We start from the raw sequence: 15,924 nt of genomic DNA, 5'->3' as shown, positions 1-15,924 counted from the left end.
GCCTAGGCAGGGGGTTGGACTAGAAGACCTCCAAGGTCCCTTCCAATAACTCTGTTATTCTGTTCAGACCGTTTGTGTTTTGAAAGGTGAGCGAGCTTCGTTTCTTCCTTCCCTGCCTGCCTCCCAAAATCCAAATGAGAAGCTGGCATAGTTGCCCTCGGCCCTCATGGTGCTCAGGGCGTGAAGCACAAGACCTCACATGTCACCTGCAGCTGGGAATGTGGGATCCCGGAGGGAGGGTCTCCCCACCAAAACCATCCTCTTGTTTCGGAATTCTTGTGAGCAGCTTCACCCCTTTTTGCCCTTAAGTCACTGCTGAGCGTAGATTTTATAGGTTAAGAAACGTCCGGTGTATTAAGGGGACGAAGCAAATCATAACTTGAGGAATGGAGAAGCAAGGGGAAAAAAGACAAAAAATGATAAATAAAAAAGGAAACAGATCGCAAATAAGAAAATATATAGTCTTCCATACTTTTCTTTCTCTTTCTTTCTTTCTTTCTTTCTTTCTTTCTTTCTTTCTTTCTTTCTTTCTCTCTTTCTTTTTTCTCTTTCTTTTTTTCTCTTTCTTTCTCTCTCTCTCTCCCTCCCTATGAAATTTGAAGCTCATTGGTTATAGCAGTGCTCCTTGACAACTGCTAAGATGTGTGGACTTCAACTCCCAGAATTCCCCAGCCAGGAGAATTGTGGGAGCTGAAGTCCACACTTCCTTCTTTCCTTTATCTCTCCTTCCTTCCTTCCTTCCTTCCTTCCTTCCTTCCTTCCCAATCCCCATAATTTTTTCTTTCTTCTTCCAGCAAAAAAGTCCACAGACCATTAGGTCCAAAATTTCCTCTGTAAAGCAGGAGAAAAACAGTCCCCTGGAATTGGATGGCTTTTAATACATGCAAATAAACAAATAATTTAAAAATAAATAAATTACCTCTCCTGCTTTGAAGGGGGGTGGGGAAGCCTAGCTCAATTCTTTTTCCAGATGATGGCATTTTGGTCCGGCAGCTGGTAGCCTGTTCCCTGAACTGCTAGATTTCTACAAGGAAACAAAGTTGGAAGAAAGTTTGAATCCTGTTCCCTTATTTCCAGCTTTCTCCATGCAAGGAGTTTTGTTCAAAAAGCAAATGAAAAATAAACAAGGGCTGTTCATTCACATGTCCGTGCTTCGTAGGAGTGACGGGGGAAGGAATACTCACAGTTGTGCTGTTTGTTTGTTAACAGGCGAAGCCGTCCAGCTGGTTGAAGCCGGTGGCCTTGCAGAAGCTCCGGGGCCGCTACCTGACCCACCAGGAAGGGCTGCCCCATCTGCCTGTCCCCCCACTGCAGCAAACTTTGGACCGGTACCTCTTGATGCTGGAGCCCATCATTAGCGAGGAGGAGCTGAGCCACACCAAAGATTTGGTGCGAGAGTTTCGGAAACCGGGCGGCGTTGGAGATCGGTTGCAGAAAGGGCTGGAGAGAAGAGCCCGGAAGAGCGAGAATTGGGTAGGTGGGATCCTGAGCACCGTGTGTGTGTGTGTGTGTGTGTGTGTGTGTGTTGGGTTTTGGAGATCTGTTGGTGGAGATTCCAGGTTGCCCCAAAGGTGCTTTTGCAAGACAACTGGATTCCCTTTGTTTTTTCCTCGAAGGCGTTTCGCTTCTCATCCAAGAAGGTTCTTCAGTTCTCAGTTCAGTTCTTCAGAGCTGAAGAAGCTTCTTGGATGAGAAGCGAAACTTCTTCAAGGGGGGGGGGGGAAACAAAGAAAGTCCAGCTGCCTCTTGGAAAAGCACCTTTGGGGTTTGAGAGACCCTTTCCAACCAGAAACTCTGAGGGGGATCCTTACAGTCCCTTAAATAGGAGCCAGCCGTGTGCGGTAGCAGCCAAAAAAGCCAACACAATCCTAGGCTGCATTAACGGAGGGATAGAATCAAGATCACTACCGCTTTATAAAACATCACCCGGCTCAGAAAGCATCAAGGATCCCACCACTGACTTCCTCCTCCTCCTCTCTGCAAACCCCACTCCCTCCTAGACTGATGACATCACCTAGTTTGGTAATGAAACGTCCACAAGAAAACCACTAAAGCTCAGAGACCACCACCAAAGACCCCTGAGCCTGCAAGCCATCTTTTCTTTTGGACTTCAGGCCTGCCACACCTTCGGCTGTGGGAAAATAGGAGTCGGGTGATATGTAGCCATAACAACATTCTTCTTAGAAAGCCCAAGGTCATCTTTGTCTCGTCACCTGGCCGGAACTGGATGGGAGGAATCTGTCTTCGTGGCAGTGGATGATTGGACCATGGGATGGACTTGTGGGTGTGGTGGGGGGGCAGGATCTTGCACTTTCAACTGGGTGGAGAAAACCAGGAAGCTTTCAGATTTGGGTTAATGTCCCAGATGTGCCAACATGGCTCTCTTCATCAATTGGGACTTTGAGGAACCTTTTCATTTAATTGTGGATGTTATTTGGAACCCTGACAATTCTTATCAATCCGTGGGAAACTGCAACTTATTGCATGCTCTCTTTTCTCAACCGAGCTTTCAGACTGGTGGCTGAAAACAGCCTACCTGGAGTATCGGCTGCCTGTGGTCATCCATTCCAGCCCTGGCGTGGTGCTGCCCAAACAGGATTTCCTGGACCGCCAAGGTCAACTCAGGTGAGCCTCCTTTAAAGCCTTGTGGTTGAGCCTCGTTGCTGTAAAAGGCCCATCGGAAGAAGGGAACATTTTAGCTTTCAAACAGGGCCAAGACAAGGTTCCAGGGACAAGATAGATGAATAAGATTAGATGAATAAAGAATGTTTATTATGGTCACCGTTGACTAGTAAACTAGTCACTCAGACATAAGAAATTTACGTACTGTACCTAAACGTCCGCACTCCCAAATTATATTCGTTTTTATTCTGTCTTTTTGGGGTTTCTTTTGAATAGTTTGTTGTTCTGTTGTGGTTTTTCTAGTTGTGATCTTCTTTTGATCCCCTGTGTGTTTTGTCAACCCTTCTGGAAGGAAAGCGACACCGTTGCAGGGTGCATTTTGGGTTTTTTTAAGAAATCAGGGTTATTTTTTTCCTTTCCTATACATTCACAAATATACAGTCTTGTAAATACTATTAACGTTTGTCTATTAACGACTGACTTTTATCACCCTCTTCTTAACAAATATACAAAACACCCTTTCTTGCCACCCCATAGCTCTCGTCTTTTTCCAGTAACAACAATCCGTCTTCTCAATCTCCTTTCTCTGCCTTCTCCTTTCCTCCTCTCCTTCCTCTTTCCTTCCCCCCTTCCCTTTTCCCCCCACTCCTCTTCTACTCCTTGGAGGGGGCATTTGGGACGCTGCTCCTTTTGCCAGTCCTCTAATCGCTGCTAGTATTTTTAGCATTCCTCTCTCAGGGCTGCCCTGATTGAGTGGGGAGGGGGGGGGGATATTTGAGCTTTGCAGTGTTGTGGGGGGGAGGGGGTCACCTTTCCCTCACTATCCCACCGGCCCCCCTTTCACCTTTCCTCCACTTCTGGCCTGCATTTAAAAATACCAGCCAATGTAAGGGAAGAGCAAACGGTGAGTGCATCAAAAAGGAATTTTCCTTCCCCTGCAATGCCCAGCCTTTCCTCGGCTGGCCTGGCTCCAATCTGCAGATGGACCCCGCCACGTCTACCTAGGGCCCCTCCCCCAGCAGGTCACTCAGGCAGCAGGGGGCTGCTCGGAGTTGGAAGGGACCTGGGAGGTCTTCTAGTCCATCCTCCCTGCTCAAGAGACCCTCCAGTGTTGGGGCAGCCAGAGCTTCCGGAAGCAACCTGTTCCAAAGTTTTGGGAAACTGCTATCATGATGATGACGGTCATATTATTTACAGTGGCAGCTTCATCCTTCGAATGCTCGTCCCCCTTGACCTCTGCAAAGATTTGAGCCAAAGAGCCCCTTGTTCCATTTGGCAGAAGGCTCCAGGCCCTCCGGGCGGCTGACCTTGGTAGCTTCCTCCACCCCAGCCTGAAACCAGAAGCCTCCCTGGTTTCTGCTAAGCCCCCTCCCCTCCTGACCTGTTTCCTCTGGACTCTTTGCAGGTTTGCGGCCAAGATGATTGAGGGGGCTCTGGACTTCAAGACGATGATTGACAAGTGAGTTGGGACGCCTTTTTCCGATCTCCGAGGGGGCTTAACGGTCCTTGAATGTGGCAGAGTTCAACCCTTCTCTCCCTCTCTGTTTGCCCGTCCATCTCTTTTACTTTCACAGGCTTACCTTGGGGTACGAAACGCCAATAACGGCCAGAAAGGAAATGGGGAAAGGGGAAAATGAAAAGAATAGCAATAGCAGTTAGACTTATATACCGCTTCATAGGGCTTTCAGCCCTCTCTAAGCGGTTTACAGAGTCAGCACATCACCCACACAGTCTGGGTCCTCATTTCACCCACCTCGGAAGGATGGAAGGCTGAGTCAACCCTGAGCCAGTGAGATTTGAACCGCCGAACTGCAGATAACAGTCAGCTGAAGTGGCCTGCAGTACTGCACCCTAACCACTGCGCCACCTCGGCTCAGAAAGAAAAGCGGGTTTGCGGAATCCGGCAAGGCTGGAAGTATCTCTTTCCCCCCTCTTGCGATACCTGAGGAGGGGTTTTCCGGTTTAATCAAAAAGTCAAAACTCTGGTTTCCTCCACGATGCTCTTCCCACAAAGGCTGACCCTCTGTGGCTGCCCCAAAACTTTTCAAAAGCTGTTTCCAAACTCCAGATTTTTGGAGCTTTAACCCCCATCGCCAGCCACAACTCACTAGGCGCCTAGTTTTCCACCGCTCTCTCTTTCCACCTTTTTTCTCCAGCGAAACTCTACCTGTGGAATATCTCGGTGGGAAGCCTCTCTGCATGAACCAGTACTACCAGATCCTCTCCTCCTGCCGCATCCCGGGTCCCAAACACGATTCGGTGGTGAACTACGCCAAGGGGAAGAAATCTCCCACTCATATCACTGTGGTTCACAATTTTCAGGTAGGCAGGTATATGGGAGATGCCACTCTATACACCCTGCGTCTCTGCATTTGTGGAGCATCAGAGGTAGAGGACCTGGCTCACGCCCGATTGGGCTGTTGCTTGTCGAAGGGAGTGAGGGGCAGAGACCTTGGTCCATGTACCAAACGGATCCCCCCTTGGGATCCCCCTATCAAAACAACTTTCTTTATGTGTAGCCAGAACCAGGAAATAACATTCAACACAGCCACAGTCCTTCAACAAAACGGGTCGGTTGAGATCTGGGATACGTGGGACTGATTGGGGTAGATTGCAAGGATGACACCGAAATGTAACCTTATCATATTTTTCTCTATATCCTAAATTATTGCATTCTATTCCAATTTCATTCTAGACCAGTGTTTCTCAACCTTGTCAACTTGAAGATGTCTGGACTTTAACTCCCAGAATTCCCCAGCCAGCGAATGCTCCCGGAGGTCTTCTAGTCCAACCACTCCTGCTCCAACAGGAGACCTTACGCCATTCCAGAGAAATGGCTGTCAATCTCTTCTTAAAGGCCTCCAATGATGGAGTATCCACAACTTCCAGTGGCAAGCTGTTCCACTGGTTATTTGTTCTAACCAGTGTTTCTCAACCTTGGCAACTTGAAGATGTCCGGACTTTAACTCCCAGAATTCCCCAGCCAGCATTCGCTGGCTGGGGAATTCTGGGAGTTGAAGTCCGGACATCTTCAAGTTGCCTAGGTTGAGAAACACTGTTCTAGACTGTATTTTATTCCAATTCCATTTGCAATCGTATTTTATCAAATTCCATTTTGTCAAATCTTAGTAATGATTTGTTTCTGGAACTTTCCACCTTGGCGTGGCCCCGAGGGCTAATCGATAAAGACTCACTGTTGTAGCCAGGCAGGTGGTCCTTTGAACTGTTGCTTGTTGCCGGCGTTTCGTGACCCATCTAGGTAACATCATCAGTAGTGGGGTGTGAGGGTGTGACTTGCTCCCTGTTTATACAGAGTAACTCTGAGCTGAGTGGTTTGCATGCAGATTTTTCATGACCCAATTAGGTAACATCAACTACATTCATCCTTCATTCTTTTATTCTTTCACCAGTCAAATGTCCCTTTATCCGACTGGGAAATGACATCAGTGTCAGGGAGTGTAAGGTTTGTTTCCTGTTTATATAAGATTAACCATGGTTTTCTAGTGAAAAGGTTTTTATTTTCCATTTTTTCATTTTCATACACTCACATATATACTGTGCATAGCCAGGGCCATACAACATTAAACAATAATCACAGCAATTCCTCTCGTCAACAATACACCAAAAAATAGAAACCCAATATACCTCTTCCACTCTCCATACACCTCTTTCTTCCACCCCACTCCAACTTTCTATCTTCCCTCCATCATCCCCCTCTAGCCTACTTCCCCTCCCCCTCTACCACTCCTCTCTCCCGATCCACTCCCTCCCTTCCTTCTCACCCTCCCTCCCATCCTCTCTCCCGCCATCTCTACCCATCTTTCTTCTATCCCTCTCCTCCTCCCCTTGGTGTATTTCCACTATATGTCAATGTACTCAACTTGTCCTGTTTTTACAGAGAAATTAAAGAGAAAGAGTATACATGCGAAGTCGCATTACATTGAAATCTAACACATAGTATATATCCCTCCCTCCCCCCCACCATGGTTTAACCATGGTTTCAACTGGGAAACTGAGCATCCCAGATCAAGCTAAGTCCCAAAATGCTAGAGAATTCCTTAGACGGATGAACCATCAACGGGCACACAGAATGAATCACGTCTACACACCGTTCAAATGAAAACAAAAAGAAAAGAGAAAACTCCTCTTTGCCAGCAGTCAATACCCAGATAAGCAGGATTAACCCTAGACCAATATTCAAGCAGTGAACAAACTACCAAGAAAAACACACACACACACACACCAATACTGACAGGGCAAGCAACTTGCATAAAAACAGAGAGCAAACACCGCTCCCCTCTAGCACTGATGATGTTACCCAGTTGGGTTATGAAATGACTGCAAGAAAACTCTGGGTTTTTGTACCATTCTTCACCTGCTTCCTTAAATAAAACCGGAGACAAATAAGTTGCGTATTTATTTGCCATGTAAATTTAATAGATGACAATTTTCCGCTTCTCCTTTTTTTCCAGTTCTTTCAGCTGGATGTTTACCGCAGCGACGGGAGCCCCCTAACCACCGACCAGATTTTTATTCAGCTGGAAAAGATTTGGAATACGTCCCTTCAAACCAACAAGGAGCCCATTGGGATTTTAACAAGCAATCATCGCAACACTTGGGCCAAAGCCTATAACAACCTCATCAAAGGTCAACCCCCATCCCTTACTCCCAGGGAGGCCCCACATGGGTTACTCTCCATTGCTTGTCATGAATGATTGAAGGAACTGGGTGTGTCTAATTTAATGAAAAGAAGGGGAGACATGATAGCAGTCTTCCAATATCTCAGGGGCTGCCCCAAAGGAGAGGGAGTCAAACTATTCTCCAAAGCACCTGAAGGCAGGACAAGAAGCAATGGGTGGAAACTAATCAAGGAGAGAAGCAACTTAGAACTGAGGAGAAATGACAGTGAGAACAATTAATCAGTGGAACAGAATTTGCCTCCAGAAGTTGTGAATGCCCCAACACTGGAAGTTTTTAAGAAGATATTAGATAGCCATTGAGCCAGAGTGGTATAAACTCTTCCTCTTGAACAAGGGTTGGACTAGAAGACCACCAAGGTCCCTTTCAACCCTTTCAACCCTTATTCTATGTTCTATGTAGGAGAACTAAAGAGAAACTTCAGAAATTGTGGGTGCTCCTCCCCTTTTTAAGAAGAGACTAGACAACCCTTTGAGTGAGACAGTAAAGGGTCTTCTGCTTGAACAGGGGGTTGGACTAGAAGACCTCTGGCGTCCCTTTGAACACTTGTGATTCTGTGTGTGTCTGTGTTGATGTAGCGTCTCCTTCCTTTCCAGACAAGACCAACAAGGAATCCGTCCGCACGATCGAAAAGAGCATTTTCACCGTCTGCTTGGACGCCCCGATTCCCCGGGTCTCAGACGACGTCTATAAGAGCCGGGTGGCTGCCCAGATGTTACACGGTGGAGGAAGCCGATGGAATAGTGGAAACCGCTGGTTCGACAAGACCCTGCAGGTAAATTGGCGTGGAGTAGGCCTTCCCCCCACCTTTGCCTCCGACGCAAGGTTTCTGACACACAGGGGGCTGGGTGGAATTTCCTGGCCACAATGCCAACTTTCCTCAGAGTGCGTCCCTTTCCCAGATGTTTCAAGTTTGCGTTGACAGCTGGGGTGTCCGTCCAGCCTCCACCCAATTTTAGGAAGCCAGAATTCTGTCGATTTCAGTGCGATGGCTTTTCAATGCCAGCCTTGGAGGAAAATGCAGGAGGCTTTTCCGATCAAGTGCTAAGTCTAATCTAATGAAAAGAAGGACCAGGGGAGACACGATAGCATGTTCCAATATTTGAGGGGCTGCCCCAAAGAAGAGGGAGTCAAGCTATTCTCCAAGGCACCCAAGGGCAGGACAAGAAGCAATGGGTGGAAACTAATCAAGGAGAGAAGCAACCTAGAACTGAGGAGACATTTCCTGAGAGTTAGAACCAGTGTTTCTCAACCTTGGCAACTTGAAGATGCCTGGACTTCAAGTCCCAGAATTCCCCAGCCAGCATTCGCTGGCTGGGGAATTCTGGGAGTTGAAGTCCGGACATCTTCAAGTTGCCAAGGTTGAGAAACACTGGTTAGAACAAATAACCAGCGGAACAGCTTGCCACTGGAAGTTGTGGATGCTCCATCGTTGGAGGCCTTTAAGAAGAGATTGACAGCCATTTCTCTGGAATGGCGTAAGGTCTCCTGTTGGAGCAGGGGTGGGTTGGACTAGAAGACCTCCGGGGGTCCCTTACAGTCCTAGGATTTTAAGGAAGAGTAAAATATCAGGAAGGAAAGAAAACTCAGCAACGGAGCCGACGCAGCCAGGCCCAATTTCATCTGGGTTTCTCCTTGCAGTTCATTGTGGCGGAAGACGGATCCTGCGGGTTGGTCTACGAACACGCACCGTCCGAGGGCCCCCCCATTGTGGCTCTGTTGGATCATATTGTGGAATACACGTAAGTGTCCTAACCTGGGCGCCCCCCAAAAAAGCAGGAGGCAGAGTCCTGGTCCCGACAGAACCCCTTTTGTGAAACGAATGTGGATTCCTCTCCTTCAGCCAAGGCCTGGCAAACAGCCTTTCAAAGGAATATTTAGGACCACAGACCTTATCTAGCTTGGAAGGGGCCGAGGTGGCGCAGTGGTTAGGGTGCAGTACTGCAGGCCACTTCAGCTGACTGCTATCTGCAGTTCGGCTGTTCAAATCTCACCGGCTCAGGGTTGACTCAGCCTTCCATCCTTCCGAGGTGGGTAAAATGAGGACCCGGATTGTTGTTGGGGGCAATATGCTGACTCTGTAAACCGCTTAGAGAGGGCTGAAAGCCCTATGAAGCGGTATATAAGTCTAACTGCTATTGCTTTGCTATTGCTATTGCTAGATAGATGATAGAGAGAGAGAGAGAGAGAGAGAGAGAGAGAGAGAGAGATAGACAGACAGACAGACAGATGATAAACAGATATAATGCATGGATGGATGGATGGATGGATGGATGGATGGATGGATGGATGGATGATTGATTGATAGATAGATAGATAGATAGATAGATAGATAGATAGATAGATAGATAGATAGATAGATAAGAGCCGAGGTGGTGCAGTGGTTAGGGTGCAATACTGCAGGCTACTTCAGCTGACTGTTATCTGCAGTTCGGCTGTTCAAATCTCACCGGCTCCGGGTCAACTCAGCCTTCCATCCTTCCGAGGTGGGTGAAATGAGGACGCAGACTGTGTGGGGGCGATATGCTGACTCTGTAAACCGCTTAGAGAGGGCTGAAAGCCCTATGAAGCAGTATATAAGTCTAATTGCTATTGCTATTCATCCTCCACCTGTGGCCTTCCTCCCAAGTCAACTCCTGTTCTTTAGCTCTTCCCTTTGTCTGGCCACTCTGCACATGCACACACTGGGAAGAGGCTCCAGCTGTTCTTCTGCCCCACTGAGGTCTGACTCTGAAGGCAGCTGATAACTGTCAGACGGCCCTGGCCCCCTCTCTGCCTCCGACACAGAGCCCTCCCCAGAGCCCTCCCCAGACACCAGGACTGGCCCATCTTCCTCCCCAACCCTCCTCATTCTGCGACTCTGCTGCCAGCTCTGCTGGCCACTGGCATGGGCCAGAACACTAAGGCAGCTTGGCTTTCAAATAGCTTTATTTTTTCCCCCCTTCTGGCAACCGATCCAGGAGGGTCTTCACATAATCCAAGAGCCAAGGTGGCGCAGTGGTTAAATGCAGCACTGCAGGCTACTGCTAGATCAGCAGGTCAGCGGTTCAAATCTCACCGGCTCCGGGTTGACTCAGCCTTCCATCCTTCCGAGGTGGGTAAAATGAGGACCCGGATTGTTGTTGGGGGCGATATATGCTGACTCTCTGTAAACCGCTTAGAGAGGGCTGAAAGCCCTAGGAAGCGGTATATAAGTCTAACTGCTATTGCTATTGCTATAATCCACTACGTTGGGCGGTGTTCACTCTTCAGTCAATATCCGCTTGTCTTTTCAGCGCGTGTTTCTAATTGAAGAATCAGGGAAGCCCTGATTTTCTCTCTTTTTAAAAATAATGTTTCTTTCCTGTGCTTCAACTATGTCCTCGCTGCTTTTGGTAGAAAGAAGCCACAGCTTGTAAGGTCTCCCATGGTGCCGTTACCGATGCCAAAGAAACTACGGTTTAACATCACCCCGGAAATCAAGAACGACATTGAACACGCCAAACAGAACCTTAACATGTGAGTAAGCTTCATCACATCAGTCCAAAGTCAGTACAGGGTTATGCCCGAAAGCCATCTTTCCTTTTTGGTAAAACTTACCTTTTGTGGGAAAAAATGGGAAGGGGGATTCTATGGAATTGAGATACGTAGCCATAACAACATTCTTTTGGAAACTCAAGGTCATCTTTGCACGTCACTTGGCTGGAACTGGATGGGAGGAATCTGTCTTCGTGGCAGTGGGAGATTGGACCATGGGGTGGACCCTGTGGGGGTGGATCTTGATCTTTCAGCTGGGTGGGGGCAACCTGGAAGCTTTCAGATCCGGGTTTCCCCAGATGTGCCAACATGACATCTCTAATAAAGTGGAACTTTGAGGAAACTCAAGCGTGGGAGTTTTATTTCGTTGGGGGCGTTACTTGGAACCCTGACATACAGGTAGTCCTCAACTTACAACCATTCATCTAAGTTTGACGTTCCGGTTTCGATGGGTCGTAAGTCGAGGGTTACTTGTGAAGGATCCTTGTCTGATCCGCTTCCCGTCCTTCTTCTGCAGCATGGTGCAAGATCTGGATATCAAAGTGACCGTCTTCCATCAGTTTGGGAAAAATTTCCCCAAATCGGAGAAAATCAGTCCGGATGCTTTCATCCAAATCGCTTTGCAGTTGGCTTATTACAGGTAAACGGGGAGCCTGGAGGGGGGGGGCTTTTCTTCATTATTCTGGTGGGTTTCAATTGTTTTGAGGATAAAGGTTGCTCCTCCTTCCTCTTCCTCCTCCTCCCACCTACTGGGAAACTGGTGGATTTCTGTAAGAACCAATCCAGGTCTAATCCAGCAGGGCCCAAGAGCCGAGGTGGCACAATGGTTAGAGTGCAGTACTGCAGGCCACTTCAGCTGACTGTTATCTGCAGTTCGGCGGTTCTAATCTCACCGGCTCAAGGTTGACTTAGCCTTCCATCCTTCCGAGGTGGGTGAAATGAGGACCCGGATTGTTGTTGGGGGCGATATGCTGACTCTGTAAACCGCTTAGAGAGGGCTGAGAGCCCTAGGAAGCGGTATATAAGTCTAACTGCTATTGCTATTGCTATCATAGCTTCTTATGCACTTAACCAACCAAGGAAACCCACCAATCTCCAGACATTTGGAGAAGCAAAGAAGCAGGGGTGAAATCCAGCAGGTTCTGACAGGTTCTGGAGAACCGGTAGCGGAGATTTTGAGTAGTTCAGAGAATCGATAAATACTGGAGAATTGATAAATACTGGATATAAATACTGGCTGGACCCAGAGTGGGGAGGGAATGGGGATTTTGCAATATTCTTCCCCTGCCACACCCACCAAGCCCACAGAACCGGTAGTAAAAAAAAATAAGAATTTCACCACTTCAAGGAAGTGTTGGATTAAGACAAAGATATGGTTGGAGAAGATGATAAAACAACATATTGAGCCCAAACCAGAAATATTTTTTGTTGGGGATATTATCTGAAACTTATAATAAACAGAATACATATTTAATTATTCATATGGTAACTGCAGCTAGAATTGTATCTGCACAATATTGGAAAAGTGAAGAGATTCCTACTTGGTGATTAGAAAAATATTAGAATGTGCAGAAATGAATAGACTAACATTGGCAATTAAGGAGAAAGAACCATCTGATTATATATGATATGATAGGGGAGGTGTTTTACCAATGGCTAGAGAACAAAAAAGGAAACTTGAAATAAAAGAATGGAAAATGTATTATGACAGAATAAAATGATAACTGTTAGCATTAGTATGATGGAAATAATTATAATGAATGTTATTATTGTACATGTATTAGAAGATATGTCAAGAAGGAAATGAAGATATTTATAAGGTTTAACTGTATAATGTATTATATAATCTATGGAAGAATGTCACACAGAAATATTTGTGTCCGGACGACGCACTGCTTAAGGAAAAATGGAATGTATGTATTTTTAAATTGAAAAAGAAAAGAACTTTTATAAACAAAGAAAACGCATCAATCTCCCAGCAGAAGTTTTCAGAGGTGGCCCGGCTGCCCTCAAGGCCAAGAGCTCTTCATTCCCCTGGTACTTTCTTGAATTGCTTCATTCCCTTTTTGGATACCACTTTTAATTTAGGATCGGGGAGGCCCTACATCTCCCATCACCCATCTTTGCTTCCTTTCCTTGTCGTGTTTTTTAGGATGTATGGGGAGCTTTGCTCCACTTATGAAAGCGCCTCGCTTCGGATGTTTCGTCTCGGACGGACAGACACCATCCGCTCGGCCTCCATGGACGTGCTTAAGTTTGTACAGTCCATGAGTGATGAAAAGATACAGGTAGGCCACCCGGAATCCATGTTTTCCCCATGACCATCATCCTCTCTTAATGACCCCATAATCCCCTGCAGACAGATCTCCACACTCCTGAAATGAATCTAACGAACGAAGGAACAAATTGTCTCCTGCAAACTCCACTCCCCTATCGCTCCTCTATTTATTTCCTCTGGGAGGGGCCATTCACCGTCTATCTGTGGCCTTAACTCCCAAGTCCACCCCTGTTCTTTCACTCTTCCCTTCGTCTGGCCACTCTGCGCATGCGCACACTGGGAACAGGCTCCAGCTGAAGGCAGCTGAGAACTGGCATTCATCTCTGGCCCCCTCTCTGCCTCCGACACAGAGCCCTCATCAGAGCCTTCCCCAGACTCCAGGACTGGCCCGGGTTCCTCCCCAACCTCCTCACTGTCCGAATCGTCTGCCAGCTCCACTGGCCACTGGCATGGGCCACAACAAAAGCAAAAGTGTTCTTTAACCAAATTTATCAAACGGGGAAAAGGTAGGGATGAGCCCCTTGCTAACCATCCATTGACACACTGGAGAAATAGCTACCTGTTTCCCAGAGAAAGGAAGACAATGGGAAGATGTCCTGTACTTGTAACATTTTGCAAATCTCCGCCATCTTTCTAAGTCTCTTATGGGTTGTGTTTCGCAACTGTTTCTTCCTTAGGGACAGGAGAAGGCAGAACTGTTGAGAAGAGCCACCCAAACGCATCGAAGCTATACTGACATGGTGGGTGTTATTATTTTACATTATAGATTAGAATTACCAGTACCAGATTTTTTCAGAGTATAAGATGCTCCGAAGTATAAGGTGCACCTAGCTTTTGAAGAGGAAAAGAAGAAGAAAAATCCGCCTCCCAGGAATTTGCCTCCTTGTAGTAGCAAACAGCAAACAGCCCGTTTCAGTTGCAGCACAGCCTGATTAGCAGAAGCAGCTGATCGCCGGTTGGATCCGCCTCCCGACCATCAGCTGTTTCAGGCTGCAGGGATCGCCATAGCCCGGTGATGGCTAACTTTTTCCCATTGCATGCCAAAAGCAGGGATAGCGCGGGGGTGGGGTGGGGGGTGGCATGGGCGTCCCCACACCCATAATGCTATGTTCCCTGCATGTTCTTCTCTCTCTGTCCCGTAGGCCATTAGAGGAAACGCCATTGATCGTCACCTGTTGGGCCTGAAGCTGCAAGCGATCGAGGATCTGGTGAGCATTCCCGAACTCTTCATGGACACCGCCTACGCCGTGGCCATGCACTTCAACCTCTCCACCAGCCAGGTGAGCTGTGGATCATGGTCTTTGGAGTTATTTCTTTCCTTGTTGATTTATTGGGCGACCGTGCACTGCCTCCAAGCCCTCTCTTGTGTTGCGTTTCTCCCGAGGGTTTCTGCTGTGGTGAAGGGATGTTCAGAACAATTTTCAGAGTCTTCAGCTTATGAGCATAACAGAGCTTTCCCCTCCGGGTTTAAGTGGTCGCAAATGGGGTCCCCAGTTTGAGTGGGTGGGAAAAAAGCCAGAATGGGGGAAGGACCCCCCGTTTAAATCTACCCACCCATCCATGTTTGTTTAATTTATTTGTATCCTGCCTTTATTATTTTTACAAATAACTCGAGGCAGCAAACATACGCAACTCAACACGGTGTCCTCCTATTTTCCCACTACAACAACCCTGTAGGTTGGGCTGAGAGAGAGGGGTTGACCCAAAGTCACCCAGCCAGTTTTCATGCCTAAAGCAGGACTAGAACTCACCGTCTCCTGGTGATTGGCCCTGATACCCACCTGGCTTTCATGCCTAAAGCGGGACTAGAACTCACCGTCTCCTGGTGATTGGCCCTGTTACCCACCTGGCTTTCATGCCTAAAGCAGGACTAGAACTCACCGTCTCCTGGTGATTGGCCCTGTTACCCACCTGGCTTTCATGCCTAAAGCGGGACTAGAACTCACCGTCTCCTGGTGATTGGCCCTGTTACCCACCTGGCTTTCATGCCTAAAGCGGGACTAGAACTCACCGTCTCCTGGTGATTGGCCCTGTTACCCAGCTGGCTTTCATGCCTAAAGCAAGACTAGAACTCCCCGTCTCCTGGTGATTGGCACTGTTACCCACCTGGCTTTCATGCCTAAAGCGGGACTAGAACTCCCCGTCTCCCGGTTCCTAGCCCGGTGCCTTAACCACTAGGCCAAAATGTCCTCTCCTCCCTGCAGGTGCCTGCCAAGACAGACTGTGTGATGTGCTTCGGCCCGGTGGTGCCGGACGGCTACGGCATTTGCTACAACCCCATGGAGGATCACATCAATATCGCCGTCTCGGCCCTCAACAGCTGCAGCGAAACCAACGCCGCTCGGATGGCCCATTACCTGAAGGAGGCCCTGCTGGACATGCAGCTCTTGCTCCAGTCCAACCCCAGGTCCAAACTCTAAGAGGGGCGGACGGCCTCTTCGGATGACTGACCTCTGGGGGGGCTTCATCCACACCCTGGACTGCCCCCCTCCTCCCCCCGACGGACGGCTTTTCCCGGTTGCGCCAACTTAGTGGGATGGAAATGAACTCCCAACAGCGCCCGACAGCGGAGATCCCTGCCGCCTTGCCCGTCTTCCTCCCCCTGCTCCTTTCCTCCGTCCGCATCAGTCTGTGCCTTAGAGAGGTTTTGCTGGGAGAATTGGGGGGAGGGGGGCTTCTGAATGGAGGGGAATCCGGACCTTCCTTGGTTGGATGCTGGGTATAAAGAGAAGGTCTTGGCTCAAAGCCTCCTCAGAAGGTCGGTCCGAGATTTTGCACAATGCTTGTTGTTCTCTGTGGATATAGAAGTC

The 15,924-nt window shown here is 48.1% G+C and overlaps 1 protein-coding gene across 3 annotated transcripts in view; it reads left to right on the top strand.

Moving 5' to 3' along the window:
• Nucleotides 1-15,924, top strand: part of CRAT (carnitine O-acetyltransferase) — a 21,695-nt gene extending 5,771 nt beyond the window's left edge. For 2 of the 3 annotated variants that reach the window (XM_032233039.1, XM_032233038.1), the window contains exons 2-14: nucleotides 1,210-1,473; nucleotides 2,507-2,625; nucleotides 4,028-4,081; nucleotides 4,779-4,944; nucleotides 7,095-7,269; nucleotides 7,917-8,095; nucleotides 8,962-9,062; nucleotides 10,699-10,818; nucleotides 11,354-11,476; nucleotides 12,989-13,124; nucleotides 13,792-13,854; nucleotides 14,257-14,394; nucleotides 15,319-15,924. In XM_032233039.1, coding sequence (XP_032088930.1) covers nucleotides 1,210-1,473; nucleotides 2,507-2,625; nucleotides 4,028-4,081; nucleotides 4,779-4,944; nucleotides 7,095-7,269; nucleotides 7,917-8,095; nucleotides 8,962-9,062; nucleotides 10,699-10,818; nucleotides 11,354-11,476; nucleotides 12,989-13,124; nucleotides 13,792-13,854; nucleotides 14,257-14,394; nucleotides 15,319-15,534 — 1,854 coding nt within the window. In that variant the 3' untranslated portion in view covers nucleotides 15,535-15,924. Of the gene's footprint in view, nucleotides 1-1,209; nucleotides 1,474-2,506; nucleotides 2,626-4,027; nucleotides 4,082-4,778; nucleotides 4,945-7,094; nucleotides 7,270-7,916; nucleotides 8,096-8,961; nucleotides 9,063-10,698; nucleotides 10,819-11,353; nucleotides 11,477-12,988; nucleotides 13,125-13,791; nucleotides 13,855-14,256; nucleotides 14,395-15,318 lie in introns of those variants that run through there. The other variant, XM_032233040.1, reaches the window with a different exon arrangement.

This window comes from Thamnophis elegans, chromosome 16 (assembly GCF_009769535.1).
Source record: "Thamnophis elegans isolate rThaEle1 chromosome 16, rThaEle1.pri, whole genome shotgun sequence".
Taxonomy (NCBI): domain Eukaryota; kingdom Metazoa; phylum Chordata; class Lepidosauria; order Squamata; family Colubridae; genus Thamnophis; species Thamnophis elegans.
This window is presented reverse-complemented; position numbering and strand designations above follow the sequence as displayed.